Source organism: Octodon degus, unplaced genomic scaffold, assembly GCF_000260255.1.
Source record: "Octodon degus isolate 3935 unplaced genomic scaffold, OctDeg1.0 scaffold00037, whole genome shotgun sequence".
Lineage (NCBI taxonomy): Eukaryota > Metazoa > Chordata > Mammalia > Rodentia > Octodontidae > Octodon > Octodon degus.
Window position 1 is genome coordinate 798733 of NW_004524613.1, and position 20718 is coordinate 819450.

Genomic DNA, 20718 nt, shown 5'->3' on the forward strand with positions numbered 1-20718 from the left:
CAAAGTGGTTGGGATAGATATATAGTTGCATTCTCTTAATGAATAGAATGATTTGTTCTAATGATGTTTGTAAATAGGATCACAAGTCCGAGTCTTGTACAGCAATTAACCACTAAGAATAATATATGCAGTGTATTATTTGTTGAAACTGTACTTCCGATATGATTTGAGACTCTCTCATTGCTGTTTATCAATAAAACTTTGGAAAAAGAAAAAGTAAAGCCATGCTGTTATGTTGAGCTGTGGGGGACTCAGGTCAACAATTTCTGACACTGACAGTCAAGCAGAAGACCCAAGGCTATTATGGGCTACTGGACTCTTTTAGAATATTTTGCTGAGTTTGCACACCTATAATATTCAAATAATGGAACTTAACAAAAAAAAGGGGGTACAAATGAATGTTCATTTTGTATCTGTGTATTCAAAATGGTTGGGATAGATATATAGTTACATTCTCTTAATGAATAGAGGGATTTGTTCTAACGGTGTTTGTAAATAAGATATCATGTCCACATCTTGTACAGCCATTAACCACTAGGAAGAATGTATGCAATGTGTTAATTATTGAAACTGTCCTGCCAATTTGCTTTGAAACTGTCTCATTGTTATTTGTTTCTTAATAAAATTATGGAAAAAATGAGCATGTTTTAAGAAGCTGTTACTCAACACACAAGTACATTTAATACTGTGTGAACAAATGACAAAAATGTAATAAGTACTTCTGCTCTATAGTGAAACATAATAGTCACTGTGAGGGAAAATACTTGAGACTGAGTCACAAACTGAAGAAGACTCTTCTTGCATGAAAGCCATTTTCACTTGCAAGAACTAACATACAACCATGAGGATACAAAAGTTGCTCTGAGAGCTGCTAGAACTGTCCAGAAGAACCTTAGTGTTGCTAAGATCTGACTCTCATAGCTAAGCCTTATGTGGTTCTCCTATTAAGCAGAGTATGACATCAGACAAGGCTACTAACTATAGTACATCAAGCTAAGACACAAACACAATATTAACATTGTACAAATGGCAAAAATGCCCAAAACTCTCCTTTCCTAGCCTACCCAGTTGAATGTTTTAAGATATATCATATACAGAAAAATTATTCAATTTGATAAAATTGTCATTTTTGTATTTTCTGTCAATAGTATTTAATACAAAAAAAATTTATTCATCCTTTATTTAAATAATTGGAACTGGCAAGTGGTTAAAGAAAAATTTCAAAGCTATATACAATGGTGTATTATTTAGTTTCCTTGGGAAATGGTATATGATTTAGTTTCCTTGGTGATGGTTCACTTAAAAACTTTTTTCATAGAATGCAATGTGTTTGATATTATTTTAAATTAATAAATATTTTTCAAGAAAAAAATAAAAATAAAATAAAATGGAGAAATATCCTGAGCTGTCTTGTAGATGACTCTTTGGGTGACTATTGAAAAATGATGGAGTACATTATGTGTCCTGTATTGTATTATTGCACTTACAAACACCAAACTACAATGCTCCTTTTGGTCTCATTCTTGGACATCAGTGAACCGCACCTGTTGAGTGTCCTGCAGGACCAGATCACTGTGCCTTGACTGCTGCATATGCCTCAGAGATGATTTGTTCACAAGAGTAGCTATCTTCTGGGCCTGTAGGCATCAATTAAGAAGAGTTAGTACCCATTTTCATACTGACCTCAGGGATATCTAAAACCGTGGCCTGATGCATAGTAAGTCATTCTCCCATTAACTACAGCTAACCATGGTTTTTCTCCAAAAGAGCTTGACCTGATGAGAATTTATGACTTCTACCCTTTATCCCAAAGTTGATCTTATTATTTCTTACTTTAAAAACTGCTATAGCTGCTGTCGCATTCAGGTAGTGTGGCCATCCAGCAGCTACTCAATCTACATTCTTTTTTAAAAAAATAATTTTATTGAGAAACAAATAGCAATGAGTCAGTTTCAAAACTAATTACTAGCACAGTTTCAATAATTACTACATTGCATATTGTTGTCTTAGTGGTTATGCATTGTACACAAGATACAGACATGAAACTTGTCCTCAAACACTATAAACAAATCTCTCTTCACTGAATTAAGAGAATGCAGCTGTGAATCTATCCTAACTATACTGAATATACAAAATGGTCGTTCATTTGTATCCCCCTTTGTGTTTAGTTTTGTCAGAGAAGGGTATCCCATTGTCATTTAAATATTGTAGGTGCATGAATTCAGCAAAATATTCCAATATAGTCTAGTAGTCCATTATAGTAGTGGATTTTCTGTAAGACTGGCAATGTCAGAAGTTGTTGACTTGAGCTTTTTACAGCTCAGCATATTAATATGGCTTTTTTATACTTCACTTTTATACTTTTCTGCTGAATTTTTAAGACCAAGATAGAACAAGATCAATATAACAAGAAATATAACTTTTGAATCTGATAAGTTCAGTCAAATCCCCTCGGGATTTATCCTGAAACCCTGTACTGCACTTTGTAGATCCTTTGTCAGTGTCAGCCATGTGGATGAGTCACAGCCATTGCTTGACCAATTTGCTGTCTGTGAAATCCTAAGAGAATGTTTTCTCTCTATTCGACTCTCCTTAGGCACACTCTACATCATCGATCACTTTTCTCTGTGGTCCCACAATCTCCTTGATCAGAAAATTTGGGACACAACTGAGTTACATGATGTTACAGTACGGGTTTTCCAATGTTGAGTCTTCCTTGACCTTGAAAGGCTAGGGCCAAAATGTTGGATTTCCTTTCAGCCTTCTCTTTTTATAATTTTGGTCTGCAAACTTAGGTGGTTAGCCCTCTAGAAGAGAACCTTATTAATGTGACCATACAGTCTAGGCTGTTGAGCTTAATTCACTATCTGTGTGAATATCAAACATCTTAAGCATAACATGGACCAGCTATTTTCCATCAAGTATTGACATGTTAAACTTTAAGTCCCTACAGAATATGAAGAAAAAATTTTAAGAATAAAAAATTATTTTTTATTCTTTCCATAATTTTACTGAGAGAAAAATAGCATGAGACAGTTTCAAATCAAATTGGTAGGACAATTTCAATAATTAACACATTGCATACTCTCTTCCTCGTGGTTATTTGCTGTACAAGATGCAGACATGATATCCTATTTACAAACACTATTACAACAAATCCCTCTATTCATTAAGAGAATGTAACTATATATCTATCCTAACCATTTTGAACACACAGATACAAAACAGACATTCATCTGTATCCCCTTTTTTGTTTAGTTCTGACATTTGAATATGTCAGAACTGAGTGTGTTAACTCAGTAAAATATTCTAAAAGATTTCAGTCGTCTATAATAGTATTGGGTCTTCCACTTGACTGTCAGTGTCAGAAATTGTTGACCTGAGTCCCCTACAGCTCAACATAACAGCATGGCTTTACTTCTTATACTTGGTTTTTATACTTTTCTGATGGATGGTTAAGACCAAGATAAAGCAAGACCTACGCAACAAGAGTTGTAGCTTTTGGATCTGATAAGGTCAGTCAAATCCCCTCAGAATTTATCCTGAGACCCTGTACCTCAGATTGTAGATCCTTTGTCAGTGCCAGCCATGTGGATGAGTCACAGCCATTGCTTGGCCAATGTGCTCTCTGTGAAAGCCTGAGAGAATGTTTTCTCTCCATTTGACTCTCCTTAGCAACACTCTACATCATTGATCACTTTCCTCTTTGGCCCCATAATCTCCTTGATCAGAAAATTTGGGACACTACTGAGTTACAGGATGTTACAATACAAGTTCTCATATGTCTTGAGTTTTAATTGACCTTGGAAGGCTAGAGCCAAAATGTTGGGTGTGCTTGCAGCCCTTCTTTTTTATAATTTGTTCTGAAAACTTAGGTTGTTAACCCTCCAGAAGAGAAGCTTATTATTCTTACTCTACAATATAGACAGTTGAGCTTAACCTCACAATCTGTCTGCATATCAAACGTCTTAGCCCTTACATGGAGCATGTGTTTTCCATCAAATATTGATATGTTAAACTTTGAGTCCTTACAGAATATGAAGAAAAAATTTAAAATTAAAAAATAAAAAACATTTAAAAATAGAAGTAAACAATTACATATTTTTACACAGAAATTTAGAAATCTAATCATATACAGCATTGTAGCAGGACAGTCCTGTGACATTTTTTTTCTTGCCTCTTGTTTTCATTTATTACCCTTTTCAAACAAACATTTACTTGAGATACTGCGTGGCAGTAATTGGTATGATATGACAAGCAGTACATATTGAGAAGACCAGAATGACAGGCATTCCAAGCATGACCATACTATTAGACAATGCTATCTTCAGTGCAGTTGCTTAGTTCACAGGTATCAACATATATTGTTAGTCAGGGTGAGAATCCTACCAATTAAGAACTAGTTTCAAAAACCTACAGAAGATTCTGAGGATCATTGCTTCAACCATCTTGTGCATAGAAATGTATGACTTTGCCCCTGTTATGTTTCCTAGCTTTCCTCCTTGCCCTCTCTTCATTGTTTAATCCTCAATTTCTCACTTTCTTTTTAATTCTGTTATACCTTTCTATTTTTTATTTCTTCTTCTAAGGTTCTATACTAGGGAGACTATGATATTTGCATATGTGGGTCTGGTTTATTTCACTTCTGAGTATATCTTCCTGTGGCATCCACTTAAATATAAAGGCTTCGAGTTTATCATTCTTTATAGCTGAGTAATACTCCATTGCATAAAAATACCACATCTTTTTCATCCATTTCATTCATTCCTTAGGTGATGGGCATCTTGATTGTTTCCAAGATTTAGTTATCACAAATTATGCTGTTATGAACATAGGTACACATATATCACTATGATATAACGTTTTCAGTTCCTCTGGGAAAATTCCTAGTAAGAGAATAGATTAGAAGGGGACTTCCAGTCCTAGTTGGCAGAGCTAATCTTGGCAGGACTACCTGGTCTATGGAGGACTTTCTACATTAGCAAAGAAGAGTTTCTGTGGTTTTTGCTCCTGCTTGAGTCCAAGGCACAAAGTTGGGTACAATTGTTTCTGCCGTTTGACCCATGCTCTGGGCTGAAAGGAAGTGAGACTTGGACTGTGGATGAGTGTCCTGATTTATCAAATTTGCCTCTCAAAATAGACACAACCAGAGACCATACTCCTAAGTGAAATAGTCTGCATGTGTAAGCTTTCTATTGTCTCCCTAGAATAAGGACATGAAAGAGCAAATAAAATCTGAAAACAAGCTAAGGTGAAGCTCAGCAGCATAAGTATCTGCCTGGAAGGCACGATGTATTGTACCCCATGTTGTGCCAACCCCACCACTCTGGCAGTACTGTGCTGGCTCCAGGACCAGGTGTGCTGGTGCCTACTAGTAAGGCTGGCACTGGGGAGGCTGAGACAGGAGGATCACTCTGATCACTATTGGAAATCTTGATTGCTGCTAAGGGACAGGAGACTGTAAATTATGACCTGGGGCATCTTAAGAAGCATCAATTCTCCACCCTTTGCAGCTTCAGCACTGCAAAAGTAAAAGACTTTGCCCTGTAGACAAAGCTTCAGAGAACCATGTTCCAGAGATGCTGGGAATTAGATTCAGAGTGCACAGAGATGCAGGCACCCCACCCTGACAGCCAGGGGAGAGGAGAGCCTGACTGGCATCAGCTCTTAGCATCAACTCTCGGGTGATTGTTTCAGGCACTTGCAGAATGCAAGACTTGTGGATTCAACGTGGGTCCCACTCAGCTTTCACAAAGTCTGGGAGGCCAAGTAGAGTGCCCTGGAGGGAACTGTGTGAAGCTGTAAATACAAAGCCAAAGGTGCTATGAAAATCCCAGAAGTTAGGGAAAAGATAGGATTATGGATCATCTAAGGAAAACTGTAGGATGGAACAAAGTGATTAAGACAGAAGCCCTGGGAGCTACAACCATCAGAAGTACCATGGGAAGGGAACAACCCCAAGCCCTTGAAGTTTAGATCATCCTATAGATTGCTTCAGATGTGTTTGCCTGCTCAATTTCGGAATTGAGTTGGTCCCATTGTGTTGTTTATTGGTTGTGTATATTTGTCCCCCCAATGCCTCATGCAATCATAGGGCTGACTTCAAGAATTTGTGATTAATTCATGATCCACTGAGATTATGGGTATGAGTGCTTCAGGGATTATGGGTGTAAGTACTAAACCTAGCCTGGGATGGATAGCCTGAATGCAATTTAAGGGAGACACACTTGCTCTCTGTAAGTATTGTGGCTGTTACTCCTCCCTTTTGTTCTCTGTTCTTTGCCACTGCCAAGAAAAATTGCTCTCTATCATGAGCCACTCTGCCTTGGAGCCAGCTGAGTATGGACTGAAACCTCATTAACTGTAAGTTAAATAAACCTTTCCTTCCTTCATTTTGAGAGTTGGGTATTTGTCCCAAAAATGAGGGAAGAGTAACTGAGAACTGAGACACTTTGTTTTTCCCTCTTCTTAACTTTTGGAAGAGAAATGCTTGTCTTGTGCCTGTATTTGCATATGGCTCACAGTGAAAAGGTTGCCTTATGTCTCAGAGGAGATGGGTGACACAGGCTTTTCAACAATGCTCAAACTGTTAGGAATTCGGCAACTCTTAGAGATGGACTGAAGGTCTTTTCCATAAAGGGATGTGCATGAGCCTTTGAGGGCCATGGGAGGAGTGTTCCAGCTTCTTTCTGAATGGACCTCCTAGTGTCATACAGTCTTGGGGTGAGGTTTTTGAAGGTGGCTAAATTTAGTTTGTGAATTGTTCATTGTCTGACCCTGACACTGTGGGTGGGAGTGCTCCCCACACCCCAGAGTAAGCACTCTGTATATGGAGGAGGGAGAGGAGGATGCTTACTTTCCCATCCCTTCCTCTGTGCCCTTCCTGCTTTTGCTGTCTTACACCAACATGAACAGCTGCCCTCTGCCATGCACCCTGCCATGAAGTCAGAGGATGGCAGAGGGAAACCCACATAATATAGGAGCAAAGTAAATCTTTTACCCTTCTATAAGAATTGATTAATTAATATTTGTAGACCATTACAATAATATAAGAATGTTTAAATTCTTAAAATTTGAAATATAAAATAAGTGATTGAGATGTATAAGAGGAAAATGAGAGGAATTAGTCATTTGAAACAATTTCAAAAATAGAGTCCAGCCAAGTCAGCAAACCTCAAGGTCTGTCCCAGCTGATGCTGCCAATGTGCTGAGGAGGAAGGTGCTGATTCACCCCCAAAGTCTGTGTGAGCGGCGGGGCACACAGGGGGATGACATAATGTGTTCCAAACGTGTCCCCCACACTGCGTCTGCCTCAGAGTTTACAGCTTGCTGTGTATCTAGGACTTGGAATGAGGCCTACAGGGCTTTGACACAAAGCAGCTGTCACCTCACTGATACATCCCCAGTGCACATGCGCACGCATGCTTGTACCGTGCATTCTCACGACCGCCCCTAGAGGGCAACCTTCCTAGAGAAATGGAATCCCTGCACACAGACACATACCACACAAGACCACTCTATTTGGACATTTTTATTTTGTCTGTTTCTCTTTGCATGGTGGTGGGAACTGAATCAAAGGTCTCATGCATGCTAGGCCAGCGCTGTACTTCTGGGCTCTACAGCCACCCCACCGCTCTATATTTGGAACCTGGGCTCCTCCAAATGACCTTGTCTGACAACTTGGAAAGGCTAACAACATCACAGAATCAGGGCCCAGTTTGACATCAGACTGGAATGTTTTCCCACTAGAAAGTTCGTCTCCCGAGATACACCAGCACTATCATCATGAACTGAAGACCTAGTGTCTTGTGGGGTGTCATGTGCATAGCTCTCTGGACCTTCTGTGGCCTGCATGGTAGATGCTCTAATTGGCCTTATTGTTAGGATAGACAACCTACAGCAGCCTCCACAGGATGCTCCCTAGCTGTGCAAGGGTCTCATCATCATGCGGGAGGTGCGGAGAGAAGAGATGGAGTGGCTGGGAGTATGGTCCCAGCGGATTCCATCGATCTTCCTCTTGTGCTGGCCGGCTTCGTAGTAGATGCCGTTGAGGTTAGACATGCCACAGGCGTCAAACCACCACCCTGTGGAAGAAGGGAACATAAAACACTGACGGCTTTGCTTCCTGGGCACCAGCCAGCTGGGGAGGAAGGTGAGGGCCTGCAGAGCCTTTGCTGAGGTGTGGCCACTAGAGGGCAGCAGAGCTTCTGTCCCTCTTCTAGGTCTCTGCATCTCCTGACATTCCCCAGAATCCTTTGCATCCGTGTCCCTCCCTCACTAGCCTCCCAACCTACTAACTTCCTCACAGCCCCTGTTCCCTCCCTGGATATCTGGTGGCCTCTGTTTTGTCCCTTGAGTCTCTCTTGGTGGTCTCTTAGCGTGGGTCTTCTGTGCGCCTCTCTGGCAGAAGACATCCTTCTCTGAGGGCTGACTCTGTCATAATGTCTATCTCAGGTCACTGTCCCTTGCACCCAGGCCTCTCCTGGCCACGTCCAGCCAGTACTTCCTCCCTAAGTCTCCCTCTGCCTCCCTACTAAGTGCTGTCTCTCCTCACTGTTCTCATTTCTAGCAGCCTCTGCCTCTCTCTGCTACATCTGTCCATGTCTCTATGTCTCAGGTGTCTCCTCTGTCCTTCTTGCTCTGTCTCTGAATCATCCCATCACCCACTCTCCAATCTCTGCCCCAGCTCAGGAGTGCTGCCCCAGCCACAGTTGGTGGGAGCTGTTCCCTGGATACATCCTGATGAACTCTGGGTTAGGAGGAGGGATGTTCTGAAGATCTTACGGCCCTGGTGTCAAAGGCACCTGACCTAACTGACCTCCAGACATAATCTCTGAACAGTTGCAGCCACAGTTGTCATGATCTGCATCCCAGGTGCTGAAGTTGTTGTTCCCCAGGATCAGCAGACCGTTGCGAGATGACACACCGTGGTCCTTGTCCAGAAAAATTCTGAATGTTGCCCTCAGATTGAGATAGAAGAGAGCACAGAGTGAGTTCAATGCCATGTTCCTGAAGGGCCTCTGTTGGGAGATTTGCCCAGGCTGGCCTCTCTACTGCAGTCTCCAAGTGGAGCCTCAGCCTACATTCATTTTGTGGCCATTTTCCTCAGGCTCCTCTATGTCTCCTCTCTCTCACTTTGAAAATACTGAGCAACTGTGTGTGCTGGGCCCACCAAACCTCATCCCCTTGGTCTTGAAGCAGTGTCACAGTGACCATATTGTGTACACTGGATGACAGTTTTGGAGCATCTATCAGGGGTCAGGCACTGTCCAAAGGCCTTTGAAGGGGTCAACTCATCCTTATCTCAGCCTCACAATGCCCTGTCCACAGGAGGAGATGGGGCCCCAAGAACAGAAGAGCCTAACACAATGTCAAGACCAATGAAGGTGACAGCCAGATTGCAGCCCACCGTGGCCTGCCTGGACTCCCACAAGCTGATCTTCCCATGTTCAAGTTCCTGCACTCTTGTCTTGTGACAGCTACTTGTGTCCTCTTGCATCTTCCAGAAAGCCCTCCCTCACGAAATCTGCCCACACCATTGAAACCCAGGGTCCTCATCCCCATGCCCCATGCAGCCCATTAACCTGAACATCACCTGGGAGCCTGGCCAGTGGACTTATCTTCCTTGGCCAGACTCTGTGGTCCTGACAGGCACAACCAAGGCAGTCTGTTGCTGATGGCCATCAACTTGCATTCAAACTCCAGCTCAGCCACTCAGAGGCTGCAAGGCCTTAGAAGATTGTGTCTCTTCATTGAGCCTCAGTATGTGCATATATGCACTTGGGAACCATGAAAACACTGACCACAGCTTTGCTCATTGTGTGCTTTGGTGACCCCAGGATGTAGATGCTCAGGGAAGTGAACAGTTACTGTTTTCTGATACTTGGCCCCTGAGCCTGGCTGGGAGACTGCAGGCAGGGGCTACGCCTGGCACAGGGGTGGGAGACAGTGGGGAGCCATTAATGTTCCATGGGGTGGAAGCAAATGGAGTTCAGATATAGCCAGTGAAGCTTAAGGAATCACTGAACACCAAGGCAGGGCTGCAAAGATGCCCCAAGTAGTGGCTCCAAGGAATGGTTCCTTCTTCATGGAGATTGGGCTGTGTACGTCCATGGCACTCATCCCAACTTTCACCCAAATCTCTGTCTATCTGTGATGAGAAGATGTTCCTCTTGGCCCAAATGACCATAGCCAGCCATGAGGCACCCTGTGTCTTTCAACATGCTTCCCTGATCTCCAGAGCACATTGACACAGCCCCATGCAGAGAGCAGGCTGGTTAGAGATGCCCTGGAGGGGATTCACTGCTGCACAACTGCTACAGTGATTGACCCATTCACCTAGGGTCCATTCACAATCCTGGGTGGGAGGTTAGTGCCATCAGGCCCGCACCCCTAGAAGCCACAGTGGACACCACATCATGGATTAGGACAGCCCCACTGACACACTCTTCAGATGTAATTTAAGCACTTTTATGCAACAGGGCTGTGGAAGCTGAAAGTGAGACAGATCTGGAGTTTAATTCAATGTTCACACATGTGACCTCTCTATTGCAAAGCAACGCAGAGTCCAACAAGGGATCTCAGGATCATGAAGATTGTACTATTCAGGAAAAGCCTGCATGAGTAATAATTTGATAACATGGAATGTGGGCCATGGACAGAAATGCAGGAGACATTGACTCCTACGACCTGCAGTACAGGGTCAGGGAGCTCCCGGGACTGCTTGGTTCCACAAAGAAGCCCAGTGTGAAGATGCACAATTAGCATCAGGAAGCTGGTGTCTATGTGGGAGGGCCACCCTTGCTGGTCAGACAGTGATGGGAGCTCTGATGTCCAGCAGGCTGTGCGCAGAGCCTACAGAGGAAATGACCCAGGAGGCCCAGATGAGGTTTGGGCACACAGTGACCTGGAACCTGTTTTTTAGAGGTGCACAGACACATGGACCTGAATCAGGGAGCACACAGAGTGGCTCACACAGCTCCAACATGTAATGTGGAGGGGTTCCCCACATCCCTGGTGCACCCACTTCACACACACAAACACCCCCACAGCATCAGCATCTTTCTATCTCCTGTTGCAGGATATGCCCACTCTCTGGGGAGTCCTTCCGGCCTGCTGTTTGTATGAGCAGGTCAGGCATACCTCCTCTGCAGTATCCTTCCTCAATGGACAGCATCTCCTCATTTACCAGGCCATGCATTGGGTAAACACTGTCTAGCTCACAACAGAGGCCCTTCAGGAACATGGCACTGAACTCACTCTGCACTCTCTCCTATCTCATCTGAAAGTGGCCTTCAGAATTTTTCAGGACAAGGACAGTGGTATGTGCTCTTGCAACATTGTCCTTCTGTGGAGTGGGACACCAGTGGACATTCTACATCATGCCACACACCGGACTAGAGTAACTGTGAAGGCGTTGATAGGAGGACTGATTCTTCCCCCACATGAACAGGTCAGCACCTGCAGGCACAGAACAAATATCCAGCATTCTGCTCTGTAGAGTGCTGCAGAGGGACGGGTGAATGAGAGCCCTCTGAAGCATGGCCAGGGCAACCTGGAGCTCTGGAGCTCCCTGAGTCCTGGACACAGAAGGAGCACAGAATTGTGCACAGGAGACCTTAGACATTTATCGCACATGCTTACATTGGCAGCATGGACAATTATAATGCACAATTATGCATTTATGTAGAAATGTGACATTTCTGTCCTTGAATATATCATCTATATATCACCTACTGGCCCACCCCAGGACCCCAGGCTTTCATTGTACTAAAGATCCCACCATGATGCTCACCTCAAAGGGTTGTTGGGCAGATTTATTGGAGATTGTAGAAAAAAATTGCTTAACTCTGATTACTGTGCCTAAGTGTACCACAGGAGAGAATGAAGAAGGAGAGGGATAAAGGGAAGCTGTCACCATATACCCATATCCGAAGCTATTCTGCTTTTGAAGCACTCAGCTTCAGAACAACCTCATGGTATTTGCCCAAGCCAGAGCTTCCAAACTTCCAGAAAGTGTCAAGTTCTCCCAGCTCCAATCATGAAGACATTGCCACCTCACCCAGGCCATGCTGCAGCTGGCACAAGACACTTCACCCCTGTGGTGTCACTCAGTGACTGCCTTGGAGTGACAGCCCCAGGAAGGACACCACCCCACAGTCTCCAACCCAAAGTTCACTAGCCAACTCCAGATCTCGTGATGTGGGTCCAAATAGGGGACTGATGGCAAAAACACAAAATGGCCAAGGTTGATCTTTGGTGCAGACCTGCAGGCACTGTCCTGGACCCCAGCCCTCATGACCACTGGGTCCAGAACCCACCTATAAAACTGTTCCTCGTTGTAAACTTCAAAATGCTCAAAGTTGGCGGAGAACTTGTTGCCATCCCAGTCTTCCATCTCCACATGCAGGGAGTAGTTAGTGCTGCTGGTGAGCTGGTGCACCACCTCATTGCCCAGCCAGTACTCCCCAGCTGGGTCACCGAATCCCTATAGGATAAGGAGAGGACACAGTGGGCTGTGTGCTGAGCTGGGAGCAGTGTCCTTGCTCAGCAATGACCTAGGCTAGGCTCTAAGGCCACATCTCCCAACCTACAGAGCCTAAAGATCTCTGTGAACAGCCTCAGTTAGGAGACCCACACTGCCTAGAGGAAAATCATCAACACATTTCTAAAGTTAAAATTTCAATAAATATGACTGAAATCACATTTCCCCAAAGCTCAGAAACCAAAAATAGTAATCTGTGGAGATGCAAATGAAGAGTGGCTACTTTTGGGGTGATTACTAGTTGGCAGAGGGGATTTGTGAGGGTAAAGTTGTTTCGTCAAGTATAGTATGGATCACATGGGTGAGCACATATTCCAAATTCACTGATTCTTACACTTCATATTTGTGCACTTAACTGAATGAGTGTAAACTCAGTTTAAATGAATAAGAATTGTCTTCAGAATAAAGGAAGTGCAAGACAGTGTCCAAGATCCTGACATCAAATGCAAAATTTCAACAACATAGAAGTGTATAAAAGTCAGAGAACATGTTGGCACGTCTTGTCACCAGTGTGCAGAACCAAAAAACCAAAGCTTCTGGCAGAACACGGGTTCAGCACCATGGACAGGACACACAGAACCAGGCTCTCTACCTGTGGGAGGAAGTACCAAATAAGCAGCTATCCAGCAGGCTTTTGTGTATTTCTGCATCTCAACACCTGATTTCCCTTTACTATTTTCATGATTTATTAAAAATATTCAATGGTTTCAGAACACCTACAGCTCAATTTGTTATGTATATTTGACTGTTCATCAAATGCAATAGCAACTACATGCAATAATATAGCTGTATTTCCTTGTGGATACATATCCTATTTCTCCTGCTGTCAAAAAGTTTAAAGAGTATTAATGTCAACTTTCCAAACTTTCTATACTCCAAAGTTATTTTAAGAAAATTGGAAAACAATCAGTAAGCATATCTCATTTCAAAAATCGGATGGTCATTGCACAAGCAATTGCACATCGGAGAATTTATGCTTCTGGTGGGTGATGCAAGTAACAAATGAGAAAGAAATTCATTCATGCAGTGTAGCTAGGGGCTGGGGACTGTGTCCTTCCATCTGACTCTGTTCTTTTCAAAAAAAAACTTTTAGCAATGTGTATTCTGTCTAACATTTGAAACAAGAGTCAACATTTCATTCCCAGGATGTATGTCAGAAGTTTCATAAAGAGTTTCAAATTCAGGGGCGGGGCATCCGGGAAGTGCATGTATACCGGATGAGGGTGTTTGTGGTTCGGTGGCTCAGATGGGCTGATGAAGTTTTCTAGAAAGCTGTGAGGGCAAGCACACATCCATCCAAAGAAACTCCAGAGCCAGGGCTCCAGGCTTCAGAGCCACACACAGCCCCGCCCCAGGGCAGCAGAGTCACCTGCTTGTAGTCCTCCCAGTTCCGGACAAAATTCACTGTGCCATTCTCCCGATGCTGGATGACGGTCCAGGCTCCTCCACTGGGGTCCATCACACAGAACACCTGCCAACAGGGGAGCAGCTGAAATGCCCTGGACACAGCTTGAAGTCACATCCAGAGCAGCACATGTGTCATATGGCAATGGAGTCCCATGCACTGCTGAGCAAAGCTGGTCAAGTTCCTTAGAAAATGCCAGCTCCATCTTTGCTCCCAATGTAGCACTGCCCAAAGTGATGGCCAGTGACCTCCCACAGATGTCTGCTCCTCACTTGTAAAATGAGGATGCTCACATCTTCACCTATTTATGCCTCAGTTTCTCCTCATTACTGTGAGAGCTAAATGAGAGGGGTCCTGTGAATGTCTAGCAGAGGGCCCAATACATTCTAGGAGAGAAGTGAATGGAGGCTCCCCCTCCATAATTCTGCTGGTTGCTGGAAGGATTAAACATGGATGGCATAAAGGGCTTAGCCACCCTGTAGATGTAGGAAAAGCTCTTATTGCTGACCCTCAAAATGCAATATAGTGTGCTGAGAAACTATTATATGTGATGCTCTGTTCCAACCTCTGTAGATACAAATGTGGGTGAGACAAAAACAAAAGCCTTTCTCTCTAAGGGCTACAATCTAACACAACTACACAAAGCAGGTTAACTACTGCTTGCACACAATTTTCTCTATCAGTTTTGTATAAGTTCAATATCCCATGAGTGCTGCTCTGGTTTCTGGCCCTCCACAGGATGAATCAGAGACAAATGAAACTTCATGCTGCCTGATCTGGAGGAGGCTGTGATGGGGCAGAAGAAATGTATCATGCACATTTGGGAGGCTGCAAGGAGAAGCCCACAAGTGACTCAGCCACCCCAGACCCCCTGGGGTGAGAGCTTCCCAGGAGGCACTGAATGGGCATGTGCACATGAGAGAAATGGGGGGTGGCATTTTCCATGAAGACACAAGCAGGAGGGGTGAGGACTCCAAGGAAGGAAAGGTCAGTTGAGGGACAGAAGCAGGACCCCTGTTGTGGGACTGCAGGGTATCCAGGGGTCTCAAGGGGAAAAGCTTTCTTCAGAGGAGAGCTGAGGGCTGGGTCCTGATCTCTATCCTCCCAGGCCAGCTCTCACCTCTACATCACTGTCCCCGAATCTCAATCATTAGCCCCTCACTAAATTCAATCCGTTATACATTTGCTTAAGTTTCCCAATCATATATTCCTTGAAAACTTGTCATGTCTCTTGCTAAAAAATCTTATCAATTCCAAAAATAGAAAATCTTAATCCTTGTGTTTTATAACATGATTTTGAAAATAAATACAAGAAAACAATACCATGAAATCCAAGAGATAAATTGTTGCAAACACAGGGTCTTCAGCTGTTCTTTCCTTAAATGCCCATTTACCAAATGTGTTGAAAAGCACTCCGGAGCAAAATGGGGCTGATTGCTGACACACTGAGAAGGTTGAAAGGAAAGTGCAGAGAGAACTACAGGGCAGGACTGCTGGACAGGTGTTCCCCATCCCATACCCTCTGTCTGTCCCAAGCCCTACCTCACACCCACTTCTCCTCCCTCAACCTCTTCCCCCACCTGATAACTGGACCTTCGAGCTCAGGACGCCTTGGGAGCACTCATTGAACATGGTCATGCCCCCATGGGCCTCTTGCACTAATTTCCTGAATGCAGCAAAACCCCAATAACTGCCCTCAATAAAAACAAATGTTGTGTTGGGCCCCTGGAATTGCAGGATTCACTTGTGCAACTGAGCATAACCTTAGCCAGCACAGAGCTGTTTCCTGCTACCCCAGTGAGAGTCCTCTCTGGAAGGAAGCACTCCTACTAGGAGGACTTGTGCGTATTGTCCCTGGTCACACCACTGCCCTCATGAGCTCTCAACAAGGCAGGGTACACCACTTGCTGGCATCTCAGTCCCTCCAGAAAGCACAATGCTAAGTTGGGTTCTCCTAGGAATCTCCAGACTCAACATCCACACATGAACTCTCACCGCCCCAAGCCACAGCCCCTCTCACCCTCTTGAATTGCTTCAGACTGGGCAGGAAGATGCTGTAGATGCCATCCTTACTGAACCCAAACCTGCGGACAGCCTCACAGTCCTGTAATTTTGGCACAGTGGTTCCTGTGGAGCAGCAATGAGACAAATCAAAATCAGCTGGAGATGAGCAAGGTAATGGAAGGGAGAGGCTGAGACGCCTGGCCCTAGCTTCTATGTGGGCATGAACCCTCATCCTGTCAGTCTGCCCTGCCCACATAACAATGCCCCCATTCAGCAAGAAGCTAAGTGATTGATCGCCCCTTTATAACAACTAAAAGATAGGGATGATAGGTTCCAGATGAGTAGGAATTGCTAAAGTATTTCAGTGATCTTCTAATGACTGAAGCCAGAAAACAGGAGCTTTTCTTCTCAGAGGCCACCTCCTCCTTGTTGGCCACCCCAGTGCTGGATGACTTTCCCACATACACAGGGCAGAACCCAACCAGCTCCTTGCCTGTAATTGAACCTGCCCCTCAAACTTCACTCTTAGCTAAAGTCCATAAAAGGCTCAGCTTTCTTTCTCTCAGGTCCGAGGATCCCACACCCTCTTTTCCCTCAGATTCTCTTCATGTCTTCAGAGTCAGTAAAGGCCTCTCTTATCTTTCCTTTCTCTTTACCACACCACTGAAAAACCTAACATAACCAACGTTTGCTGACTGACAGAGATGCTGGAATCAGGAAGCCTTGGCCCCCAGTGGCACAGCGTGGGTAGTGAGTGCTGAGGGGCAAGCTGGGCCCTGCACTCACTTCTCAACTGGGCCAAGGAGACCCCTGCCTTCCCTGTGCCCTCTTGGGTGTCACACTCGAGCACTCACATGAGAGAAGTCCTTGGGGCTGCATTAGTTCCACATCCCCACTCTATGAGAAAACTGAGGCCCGGGGAGCTGAAGGGTGGCACAAACCAAGCGGGCTGAAGGGTGAACTCTGAATGCCAAATGTGCCAGCTGGCTGCTGCCCTCCTTACTAGCACCATCATCTCCATTGGGAAAATGGGGACTCTGTGGACTAAGGTGGGATGGGTGTGGGCAGACCCAGCCACCCGTGCAGGTAGGAGTGGTCTGCGCAGGCTGCTCTCAGGGCCATGGCTGTGGACATTCTTATTACTTCTCAGTGTTATTTTTGTTGTCCAGTTGGCCAAAAATGTGTACCTTTCCCAGGCTACATCCTTGGAGGCTGAGCAGGGCTCCTTCCTGGCTCCTGCCTTCCACCCCACCCTCCACATCAGCCTCTGCACCAGAGGCTCCACCAGCTCACCTTTGCCCTGCTCCACCAAGTGTTTGAGGAGCTGCAGGCTCTGTTTTAGCTGCTGCTGCTGCATAAGCCTGGGTTTGTTGTTCAGAACTTCCAAGCTCTGGTTGATGTGGGACAATCTGTCCTTCTGTTGGCCCAGTTGCTGCCTCACCTTCTTCCTCTGTCTGGGGAGCCCCACCAGCCAAGGATCCCAGCGAGTGTTCAGAGCAAGCATCTGAGTTTCCCTGCCACTGCAGAGTGGAGAGCATGTAAAAGAGCCTGCTGTTCTGCCATGAAATCAGTGCCACACAGGGCAGCCCAGAGAGGGAAGTGTCCCATATGGGGTCAGATGTCCTTCAGTGTGAATCCACAATATGAGTCTTGTGGGCTGAGTCCATGGTAGAGCAGTGGTCAGGCAGCTGGGACACCAGCACTCGGATAGCCACTGTCTGACTCTACAAGCCCAGTGGCTGAGGGACAGACCTGGGAAGGGAGGACTTTCCTCTCCATCCAGTCTTGCTGACCCTTTCCCCAGACTAAGAATTAAAAACAGCCAGGGCTGAAGACATTGCCACAGACCCCAAATTATAGTGCAGGAAGAGACCATCTGGACACACTCAAATTCTAGAATGCTCGCTGTCCACTCATCAAGAGCTTATTGACAGTGTCTTCTATCTGTGCATTTCCAGGAAACTGCCCAATTCAGAGTGACTGCAATGCCTCAGCTCTTGCCATCTGGATCTTTGGATTGGGGAATGAGAACAAGAACCTCTGCTAATGGGACCCACGTCAGACAGAGGGGCCAGGCTTTACAGCTGGGTCCTGTGTGGAGCTCAGGCATGCAGTGCCTACCTCACCCTATGACAGGCTTGCTCCCTGAGGGTGTTTGCCTCCCCTAAACCCTGACCTTAGGAGAAACCCTGCCCTTAAGGATTCTCCATTCCACTCAAACCAAGATTAAATTTAGAGGGTGTGAGTCAGGTTTCTCTGCTTTATCAGAGCACCAGGACCATCTTTTCATTTGTAATTAAAGTGTGTTCTCTGATGCAGATTTGCATACAATGAAGGGACTCTGACTCTGCACAGTGCAAAGTGGCTGCTGTGGTGTCCTCGGAAAGGGGAGCAGGTGAACTGGACCTGCTTTATGTAGAAATCAGTTATACCCTTGAAAAGAAACAGGGTAAAGGGTGTCGTATATAAATATTATCTCAAAAAGTAGATAAGTTTATCAAATAAGGATAGGAAGAAAAGAAAAAACAACAAAAATTGAGGTGTCCTGAGCCCCAGGAGCAGGCCCTTCCTGCTGTGCTGCACACAACACTGGGCACGCACCTTGGCCTGCCTGGCACCCAGCTCAGTCCCAGCCCAGTCCTGCTGCCTGTGCTCCTCCCAGCATCTCTGGACTCTGAGCCTGGTTCCAGTCCTTCCCAGCAGCGGCCCATACCCAGCTTCAGTCCCAGTCCCACCCACTCACTGGCCCATGTCCAGCTCCAAGCTCAGCCCCATCCCCATCTTCAGCCTGGGTCCCAAGTTCGATTCCTGGCTCAGCTGCTGCTCTTCCAGTACCAAGGCCCACACCCACCTGTTGCTGTGGTGCAGCTGGTTCAGCTTCACTCTCTGGTCTTGCTGGTGCTTCTTCAGCTTATTAATGGTCCAGAATGTCTCCAGCATCTGGTGTTCCATGTGCAAAGTATGGTTCAGACCCTGTACCAGGGACAGGGAGGTGGGCGTTCTGTGAGCCCTGAAGTAATCTACCAGATGCTATCAGCCCACCCACTGGCCTGTCACTCCTGACTCTTGCTGACCAAGAGCCACCCTCCAAGTCAGCCCTCACTGTGATCACTTTTGCACACACAGGTCCTGCCTGAGCACTGGATCTGCCTCCTGCATTTTCCCTCCCCCATCACTGCCTGTAGCAATTCCAGCCCTGCTCCCAGGCCCCAGGAGGATCACTTGCTGCCCTTTAATCTGTGCCATCAGCCACCCCTTGCAAATCAGTTGTGAAGTCCTGCACTGGTGATGTGACTGTAGTTTTGTCACCAATAGAAGCCACAGGTATTCTCAAGTCTCTTCACAATGATAGGGAACATTGCAATCTGTTTGTCCACTTCTCAGCACACCTAAATGATGCAAGAGAGAAAATCTACTGCCACATCTAGTTATTTAATGTATGAAAACAGAAAGACATTCTATGCCTCTGTATCAGAAATCAGTTTTGAAAAACCTTTTGTTTTCTGTATATTCAGACAATTTGTATCTTCTGCAAATTTGTGAGGACTTTTTTTGTTCCGTTTTGTTTTTTATTTTTAGTATTTTGCAGTGCTAGGAAAGAAACCCAGGAGACTACACATGCTAGGCAAGTGCTCCATGGCTAACCACACCCCCAGGGCCTGTATCTTGGACTTTTTTTGGTTGGTTTGTTTGATTTTTGAGATAGGGTCTCACTAGATGGTCCAGGTTGCATTTGATTTTTTTAAAGCCTTCTTGTTTTTAATTTTTCATTTATGTATTTGGTACAGGGTCTTACTATGCAGCTCAGACGCATACTGATCCTCCTGTTTTCAGTGTCCTCAGTGCTGAGATTACAGGCACTATGAACAGACTTGGTTCTGGCTTCAGCATGCCCCTGGAGGTGGGGCTGGTGCAGCATGTGGGTCAGGTGATGAACCTCATCCCTGGACATGCCAAAGCAGGTGCTTAATTCAATGAACTATCTTGCCTTCCCTTGAAAGCCTTCTTCAGAGAGTGGGTCCAGAGATTCACCAGGTACCAGTGAATCCCAGGACCCAGGGAAGGTGGAGACCCCTGAGGAGGCCTTCCTGTGGTCTCTCCATGCTCCAGTTGGATGGCACTACCAAGTGTGAAACGGTTGGCCTGCCTGCTCCTCTGGACCCTGGACACCAGATGCCAATGTGTAGGTGCACACTGGACATGTGCACCTGAAGGTCTGGATGAGCCATGCCTCTTTGAAGGGGAACAGCTTCGAAATAAACAAGGCCCTGAGAGTCTGCAGTGCACCCATGGGCAAGCTTAGGGTCTGACAATGCTTGCTGGAACCTTTGCAATTCAAGGGCAACAGTCTGTAGTATGTCACTTTGGCACTTCAGGGGCATGGCCAACCTGGAGGCTGCAGGACTGGCCTGGTGGGAGAAGCCTGTGGGCGAGTGAGGCCTACAGAATCCACCCTGATGGGCAGGGCTTCTGGTTGAGGACTCTGCACTTGAGGCTGGAGCACTAACCTCACTCACACACAATGAAGCCTCATTAAGGGGCCTTGCTCCAAGCTTGTTTCCTTACTTGTCACAGGGTTCCTAATGCCTCCTTTTGCATGCTGTGCAAGATAAATGAGATTCCCGGGGAAGAGCTAGATGGTACCTGGCCTGTAGCAGGCGCTCTGCAAAGGTGACTGATCTCTGGGCCATCTACCCTTCACAGCCTCCTCTGGCTTCAATATTGCTTTTCTGCAGGCCTAGTGAAGTCTCTGCTCACCTCCACC

The 20718-nt window shown here is 45.5% G+C and overlaps 1 protein-coding gene across 1 annotated transcript; it reads right to left on the reverse strand.

Annotated features, from left to right (window-relative positions):
• Window positions 1-7920: 7920 nt before the first annotated feature.
• On the reverse strand, window positions 7921-18905 carry LOC105742117 (angiopoietin-4-like). Its single transcript, XM_023714948.1, has 7 exons — window positions 18805-18905; window positions 17247-17473; window positions 15970-16076; window positions 13914-14015; window positions 12321-12487; window positions 8819-8949; window positions 7921-8084 (listed from the first exon to the last, which is right to left on the reverse strand). Exons 1-7 carry the CDS (start codon window positions 18903-18905, stop codon window positions 7921-7923), a joined length of 999 nt encoding a protein of 332 aa, XP_023570716.1.
• Between the last annotated feature and the right edge of the window lie 1813 nt (window positions 18906-20718).

Excerpts from the sequence above, each read along its gene's own strand:
- LOC105742117 (XM_023714948.1), bottom strand. The coding sequence starts at position 18,905 with ATGGAACACCAGATGCTGGAGACATTCTGGACCATTAATAAGCTGAAG. Across the intron at positions 17,474-18,804 it reads CAGCTGCACCACAGCAACAG|TGGCAGGGAAACTCAGATGC; the intron begins GTGGGTGTGGGC and ends TCCACTCTGCAG. Across the intron at positions 12,488-13,913 it reads ACTGGGAGGACTACAAGCAG|GGATTCGGTGACCCAGCTGG; the intron begins GTGACTCTGCTG and ends CTTATCCTATAG.